The sequence below is a fragment of the Tursiops truncatus genome, chromosome 17 (assembly GCF_011762595.2).
Source record: "Tursiops truncatus isolate mTurTru1 chromosome 17, mTurTru1.mat.Y, whole genome shotgun sequence".
NCBI lineage: Eukaryota > Metazoa > Chordata > Mammalia > Artiodactyla > Delphinidae > Tursiops > Tursiops truncatus.
Window position 1 is genome coordinate 41,353,278 of NC_047050.1, and position 8,314 is coordinate 41,361,591.

The window sequence follows — 8,314 nt, forward strand, 5'->3', positions numbered from 1 at the left end:
CTGCCTTGGCAGGCGGAATCTTAACCACTGTGCCACCAGGGAAGCCCGGCAGGCGGGTTCTTAACCACTGCATCACCAGGGAAGTCCCTAGTTTGATGTCTTAAGGGGAAGACACATTGAACAATCATGTTTGTCCTGGCTTCAGGGACTCTTACTATATAATGTGGAGTTCTTAGACTTGTCAACATTCCCAAGACATAATTAAGAAGATGCTACTTAGGTCAGGAGATTGCCCTATATCTAAATTTTATAGCCCATGCAGGTTACAAGCCTTTCTCTTTGTTATCTGCTTCACTGATGATGGTGTACACCTAAGCTGTGGACCTGAGTTCCGGGCGCTTGTTAATTGATTCCCGCTACTGAGCCCTGCCTCCTCAAAATGGAAATTGTGTCTTTCGTAATGGTTATAGATGGAGTACATACTTATGAATTTTAATGAAAGTATGGAAACATGCAAAAATACTTTATAAACTGGTGTATTCCTTTTATCCGGAGAGATAGCACTGTTTTTACATTTTGGTATCTATCCATCTAGACTTTTTTCTTTTCCATTGGAGGAGTGGCCAGTGAGGGGTTTTATTTCCTTTATACTCTGGAAAGGAAACATAGGGCACCTGTATTTCCTACTGAACTGTAGACTTCGGGAAGCACAAAAACTCTCTTTGTTTGTTGTGGCATCTGCAGTATCTAGCCGGTGCCTAGTGCACAGTGGGCCTTAATACCTGTTTTTTTGTTGACTGATGAATGGGTGACTAATTGAATGTTGTATTTCCTTGACTGTGAACTCCACAGTTGTGCTCTCCTGTGCCCGGCTGCAACTCTAGAGACAGGCTTGGCCACAGTTGGCTTGGCTTTCCGGCTATTGTTTGAATGATGGATGAATGAGTGAGTGAGTGAACGGGGATACGTTCCTGGATTGCTGGTTTACAAGCCCTTTGAGGGCAGCCATTGTGTGTCGTACATCCTACGCCTCCCATAGTGTGCAGGGGCTTCTCCATGCTTGTTAAATAATAATTGACAGTAATACTTAATTTCTCACCCTTTCGATTTTTTTATGTATGCAAATTTTTCGTAGACACAAATTTTTTTTAAGGCATTGTATTACATCTACTATTTTGAAACCTGCTTTTTTCATTTAGCTGTGTATTATGGAAAGTTTTCCCATATCAATAAATATGACTCTAAACCAAGAGTTGGCAAACTCTTTCTGTAAAGGGCCAGATGATAACTATTTCTGGCTTTGTGGGCCCTTTGGTCTCCATGGCAGCTGCTCAACTCTGCCATGTGGCATGAAAGCAGCCTCAGAGGACGCATAAATGAGTGAGCACGGCTGTGTTCCAGGCTCACGCTATGGACAATCCTATTTGAATTTCATAGCATTTTCATGTGCCACACGATATTATTCTCTTGTGTTTTTTTCTTTCCTTTTTTCTTTTTTTTGGCCGCACCGCGCGGCTTGTGGGATCTTAGTTCCCCAACCAGGAATGAAACCCGGGCCCCCTGCAGTGGAAGCGCGGAGTCCTAACCACTGGACCTTCAGGGAATTCCCTCTTGTGTTTTTTTCAACCATTGAAAAATGTAAAAACCATTCTTAGCTCGCGGGTCATACAAAAACAGGCAGTGGGCCAGGTTTGCCCAGTGAGGTGTCGTTTGCCAATGCAGTATGGCTGTCCTGTGATCTATCAGTGGCCCTGTAGGTTCTTTCTGAATCTTTGCTCTGTGCTTCTGTGAACAGCTTTCCATTTGTATCTCTACGTATTTGTCTGATCTATTCGTTTAGCACATGTTGACTTAGAACTTGCCATGTGTCAGAAACCTTTCTAGGCACTGAGGCTGCAGCAGGGGACAGGACGGGCAAAGTCTGCTGTGCCCTTGTGGAGCTTATTCTTGATGGAAGTACGTGTTTCTACACTAGTGGGAGGGATCCAGGCAAGGGGAGGGAGGCTAAAATGGCCAGAGCAAAGCCCTTGAGTGAGGACGACGGGGTGGCCTCCAGGGCATAAGGGGAGGAGTGGCATTCCTTAGGGTCAGGCTTAGCTGTCTTATTTTTAGTAAGGCTGGAAGGCTGACTCTGAAAATGTGAATACAGATTTCGGTAGGCTAGACTCTGCGCAGAGGTTGGGTGGTAGTCTGATTGTGACCGTCTTCTCTGAAAAATAGGCAAGGTTATCATCTAGGAATAAGGGGGAGAGAGGCTGTTGGAGATTTGAGGAGAGAGGAATTGATATAAACAGTGTTCTGGGAGAGTGGAAGATAGAATCGACTGGAGAAACGTATCAGATTTGTAAGAAATGTAGGAGTCCGCTTAAGTTGTGTTGATAGTGAGACCCTTCGGGACTACTGCATGTTCTTCCCCAGCCACGTTCAGCCAATGAGGTGCTGGCGTGGGGTAGTGGAGGGTTGAATGTAACCAGCAGGGGCTTTGCCGGAGGAGGGACTTGGGGGTATGTGTAAAGGGAGTGACTAAGTTCTCTTAGGAGAACTTAGTTCCTAAGTGTCTCTTAGGAACTGTGGCATCTAGGCTTCCAAGGAGAGAGATGTGAGGACGGTAGTGAGCAGTGATGAAGTGGTAAACGAATACAGTGAGTCTCCTACATACGAACCTTCAAGTTGCGAACTTTCAACGATGTGAACGTGTGTTCCATCAGCGTCAGGCGTGAGTGAGATTGCAGCCTGCCCTCCGTCTCCTATTGCTGAGGATCCTTCAGCTCTACCATCTCCCACCTCCTCTCCCTCCTCCAGTCAGTAACTCTTCTTGCCTGTTCACTCGATGCCAGCCCCGTATGCCAGCTGTTGTACTGTACTACTGTACTTTTCAAGGTACCGTACTGTAAGATTAAAAATGTTTTCTTTATTTTTTGTGTTTGTTTTCTATGTATTATTTGTGTGAAAAGTATTGATATTATAAACCTATTATAGCACTATATAGCCGATTGTGTTCGTTGGGTACCTAGGCTAACTTTGTTGGACTTACGAACAGACTGGACTTATGAATCCGCTCTTGGAACGGAACTCATTCGTATGTAGGGGACTTACCGTAGGAAGTTCCAGTGGTTGAGGAATTGTTGCCGTGGAGAGGTAAATGGGCAGGCAACATAGGAGGCGTCATTCTGAGTGAAGGATACTTGAAATTGAGATTTTAAGGTGGAGCAAGTGTTGGCAGTGACCAAAAGGTAAGGTGTGACCAGGAGAGTGGGTGGTTGAGATGGGGGGAAGTAAAAGGTGTGAGAAGTTTCTGGTGGGCCAGGGTACTAGAAGGATGAATGGGTCGGGATGGAGCAGAAGGCAGAGTGGCGGGGAATGGGGTGCCTGGGGAGTTGACCGAGGCCCTGGCTGAGCAGGGAGAGCCAGGTTTATCTGATGGCTTGTGCCTCAGGGGAGCGGGAAAGAGAAGAAAAGCGGTCTGGGGGCATCAGGAGGAATGTGCCCACCCCTAGGCCTGTGGGGTGTGAAAAAGAAAGAGCTATCACTTGAGAGGAGCTGTAGTGGAAAGAAGGCAAAGAAGGACCTTAGGCTCAATCTCATAAATAAGATTTCTAGTTAAAAAGAAAAAAAAGCTGCATGCTTTGAGGATTTGACGTACCATTGGCAAATGGCTATTTGTATTAGTGTAGAATTTTACTGCTAGTTCCGAGGGTGCCTGTTTTCCCTCACGTCCCGATAATGTGGGCTATTACCAATCTTTTATTTTATTTTTTTAATTAATTAAAAAAAATTATTTATTTATTTATTTTTGGCTGCGATGGGTCTTTGTTCTGCACGTGGGCTTTCTCCAGTTGTGGTGGCTTCTCTTTGTTGTGGAGCACAGGCTCTAGGCGCACGGGCTTCAGTAGTTGTGGCTCGCAGGCTCTAGAGCGCAGGCTCAGTAGTTGTGACACATGGGCTCTGTTGCTCCGCAGCATGTGGGATCTTCCCGGACCAGGGCTCAAACCCGTGTCCCCTGCATTGGCAGGCGGATTCTTAACCACTGCGCCACCAGGGAAGTCCTTACCAATCTTAATACTGACAAAACATACATGAAAAAATGGCATCTTACCGTTCTCATTTTTTGTTTGTTTGCTTACAAGTGAGGTTGGGTACTCTTAAGTGTTTTCACCATTTTTTGTCTCTCTTTTTATAAACTGCCCGTCTCTCTTTTTAAAAGTTTCTGGGTGAGGCAAGTACCCTGAGAGGGTTTTTCACCAGCTGCCCCTCTCAGGAGGCCAGAACACGTTTGGTTCAGTCTCCAGAATATAGGCTCAAACTGAACCTCTGATTAAGTGTACAGGTTCATTTCCATTTGAGGTCCTAGGGCATAGCACACAGTAAGAAACAGAGGGGGGAAGGAATGTCTGGGCCTGTCCCCGAGGAGACCATCAGCCTGAGGGTGCAGGCTGGGACTCCCACAGAGTACCCCAGCCCGGAAGGGCCCATGGCCAGGCTGCTCCCTACCTCTTGGGGTCATTACATACCAGAGCAGGCCCTGGTTCCCACCAGTTAGTGGTTTTTTGAAGGTTCTCCCTCACTTACATGTTGCTGGAAAAGTCATTTGGTATCACCCATGTGGAGGGCAGTTTGGAATATCTGTCAAAATTGCAAGAGCTAATAATACTCGTTGCCTTAGCACTTCCACTCCCAGGACTTTATCCTGTGGATATACTTGTACTTGTACAACATGTTCAAGGTCATTCATGGCAGCATCGTTTGTAGAAGCAAAAGCTTGAAAATAATCAAAATGTCCTCGAGGAGAGGACTGTCTAAATAAGGTATAAACCATCCAGTGGGATAAGACTTGTGCTAAAGAGTGAGGGATGTCTTGATGTGCTAATATAAAATGACCTCCAAGATATTTTGTTAAATGAATAAAGTTAAGCAAAAGAGTATAGGATCAGTTTGCCACCATTTGTGTAAAATGGGTAAAAAAAGAAATATGTATATGTCTGCTTGTAAGTTTATAAAATGTCTCTAGAAGGATATATAAGAAACAGATGATGATATTGTCTCTGTGGGGGACAGCTGGGTCACCAGAGGTCAAGGGTGAGAGAGAAACTTCACCATCACCCCTTTTGTACCTTTTTAAAAAAAATTTTTTTTATTTTTGGCTGCATCGGGTCTTAGTTGCAGCACGTGGGATCTTGTGTTGCAGCGCGTGGGCTTCTCTCTAGTTGTGGTGCGCTCTCTAGTTGTGGTGTGCGGGCTTCTCTATAGTTGTGGTGCACAGGCTCAGTAGTTGTGGCGTGCAGGCTCTCTAGTTGTGGTGCATAGGCTTTCTAGTTGGGGCACGAGGGCTCCAGAGTGTGTGGGCTCAGAGTTGCTTAGTTGCTCCATGGCATGTGGGATCTTAGTTTCCTGACCAGGGATCGAACCTGCGTCCGCTGCATTGGAAGGCAGATTCTTAACCACTGGACCACCAGGGAAGTCCCCCTTCTGCACCTTTTGAACTTCAAACCCTGGGAGTATTCAGGGGCATCACTGCACAGCTCCAGGAGCACCCTTTACCTGCAGTTCTTCAGGAGTGGCGCTCCCGTAGTGAGGCACGTAGGGTGACTTCGTGGGCGCATCATCTATTACAGTAAAAACCGAAGAAAACAAACGCTCAGCCACTAGAGTTGGTTATTATTATTTTTTAAAATCGTATTTCTTAGAAAACTTTTTTGTATGTTTGTTTTTAAAATAGAGATGGAGTACGGTGGCCATGGTTATTTTGATTGTCCATCCTAAATTGTTCAAAATTGGTTCTCCTCTTTGATTTCCATTAGACGCCCTCCGGCCAAACGGCCCAACTACGTTAAGCTTGGCACCCTGGCACCTTTCTGCTGTCCCTGGGAGCAGTTAACTCGAGACTGGGAATCAAGAGTCCAGGCCCAAGACGCATCGTCTGCAGCTTCCTCTCCAGGTGGTGAGGAGAGTAGCCTGAGGAGAGATGTGGTGCCTTGTGCTCCCATGCCTGGAAGGACTCGACAGCTGTCTGATGATGAGGGCACACCCCTAAACGACTCCAGCGAGCCCAAGGGAGTGATGGATACAGATGGTCCAGCCCGGGCGGGGACTGAGGGGGTAGTGGGCCAGGGTGCCACCGGCAGTCTCCTCTGCGTTCTGAGGTAAGTGCACACGACTTCCGGGTACGTTTTTGGATTGTCTGTTTTTTTGATACTGACCAGGAAGTAAAAGTTATCATTGCTCCTTTACACAAAGCCCAAGTGAATTTATGGACCTTCTGGAAGGGAAAGCCAGTGAATCATAGAGGGCCCGGGGAAAAGGCTAAATCACATACATTTGCTTTGGGGCATGATGCTAACTGACGAAATGATTTAAAATATGGCGTCAATAGACCTAAACCAGGGCAGTTTATGACCTATTTTATTTAGTCTTTGCTCACAAAGCAGTCCCCTCACGATTGTGATCTTAAGTAATGAAGAACCCCTGCAAGCATTCTTTAGATCGTTGAATTAGATTTCTTCCCATTGCTTTTGAATGACCTGCATTTGTGGCCGACTAGATCCCCATTCATTGTGATATTGTCATATCACAGAGGTTACTGTGTAAAATGTGTTCTTCTCTCAGTGCTGCTGCAGGCTATCCGATTCTGCTTATCATTAACCCTTTATTCTGTGCTCTGATTTTAAAAGAGTGCCAGCCCTTTGCTTTATACTTATTTTTCTGTACAGTAATTTCATATCCTTCCTTCTTACTTTTCAGATAAGTGTCCCTTAGAGTTTCTTTTTTCATCAAAACATCAATCCTTTTTACTCGAATCCTCTCACTGTGAATATAGCCATAGATTCTACTCCACTGTCTCATTTTTCTCTGCCTTCAACTTGAAACCTTTAATCCTTGAGTCTCAGAGTAGTAGACACATAAAAAGAAAACTATCGTTACACAAATGTGTATTTTTGATTTTTAAAAAATCGAAGTTTTGATCCTTTCCCCCCATAGAGTATCAAAAAAATCAAATGAACTCCAGCAATGTCCAGTCTTCTAACTGCATATTTTCCCCTTGAACAAAATATCCTCAAAACGTGTGTCTCCTACTTCATGCAGGAGTAGAAAATTACTGAGGCAGCTGTCAGCCTGGTGTGGACCCAGTTCTGGGAACAGTCGGGCAGCCCCACGAGCTCCTGGCACAGGGCAGCAAGAATTGAGCAGAGAGGCCTGCCTGTCCATCCTGGACCGCTTCCCCAAGGCCCTGGCGTGGGTCAGGCTGTCCCTGCTGAGGAAGGGCAGCCCCGAGCCGCACACCATGATCTGTGTTCCAGCTGAGGAGGACCTCCTCCAGCTCAGCCAGGATCGGCTGTACTGTGGGCCCCAGGAGCCCAAGCATAGTGACCCATTCAAGAGCCAGATCCGGAAACAGAAGGAGAAGAAGAAACTAGAGAAGAGGCAGAAGCGAGGCTGTGCTGCATCCGAGGGCCTGGCAGAGGGGGACTCTGCAGCTGGACAGCAGCCTCTGACCCTGGGCTTGTGGTCAGGCCCTCTCCCGGTTGTGACTTCTCACTGCTCCAGAGTTCTCCTTGGCTTTGTCACACAGGGAGATTTTTCCATGGCTGTCGGCTGTGGGGAAGCCCTGGGGTTTGTTAGTTTGACGGGCTTGCTGGATATGCTGTCCAGCCAGCCAGGAGTGGAGAGGGGTCTCGTGTTGCTGAGGCCGCCTGCCTCTCTGCAGTATCGATTTGCGAGAATCGTTATTGAGGTGTGAGGTCGGTTTACATCCTGGCACAGATAATAACTGTGTTTGCCAAGTCCCACAACTGGAGAGTTGTTTTTGCTGTCTTCCGTTTCAATATATCATGTTAAATTCCTTGGAAACGAGAATTTAAAAAATTATGTATTTATGCAAATGGATGAAATGTTTACCTCATTCCAGTAATGTCCTTGATTTCCATCTTTCCCTGTCCTTGCTGTAATACTTTAAAATTTTTTGGCATATATAGCCAAAAGGTTTTGTATTTTGATTTCTTGGTCTGTGTAATTCTTGCTGAAAATAATTAGAAGCCCTATTGTTTTCTTGTGTCCTTTCAAGAACAAAGGGCTGTCAAGTCTATTTGAAAAATCTTGTAGTCATGTGATAAGCGACGACGGTTGTTTAATGATTTGATTGTTACAGAAGTGGGAAAGACTAGAAACATCTGGTCTCTGTGCATGAAGTATGGGCCCCTGTGGGCCACGTTAAATTCTGTACTGTGATCAGCATGCCCAACGCTTTACACCATAAAGAAGGAAATCGTGGAAAACGTATTGTTGCCTCTTTTCAGGCAGGTTCAGTTTATGGCAAAAGTGTTGAGATGGAACTAGAGTGGTGGTCTGTGGTTTTATGACCACTCGTCCTCTGTGTTGT

The 8,314-nt window shown here is 45.8% G+C and overlaps 1 protein-coding gene across 3 annotated transcripts in view; it reads left to right on the forward strand.

Annotated features, from left to right (window-relative positions):
- Nucleotides 1-7,931, forward strand: part of POP1 (POP1 homolog, ribonuclease P/MRP subunit) — a 37,385-nt gene extending 29,454 nt beyond the window's left edge. For all 3 annotated transcript variants that reach the window (XM_019925079.3, XM_019925080.3, XM_073794617.1), the window contains 2 exons: nucleotides 5,739-6,080; nucleotides 7,021-7,931. In XM_019925079.3, coding sequence (XP_019780638.2) covers nucleotides 5,739-6,080; nucleotides 7,021-7,675 — 997 coding nt within the window. In that variant the 3' untranslated portion in view covers nucleotides 7,676-7,931. The remainder of the gene's footprint in view (nucleotides 1-5,738; nucleotides 6,081-7,020) is intronic.
- Nucleotides 7,932-8,314: the final 383 nt, after the last annotated feature.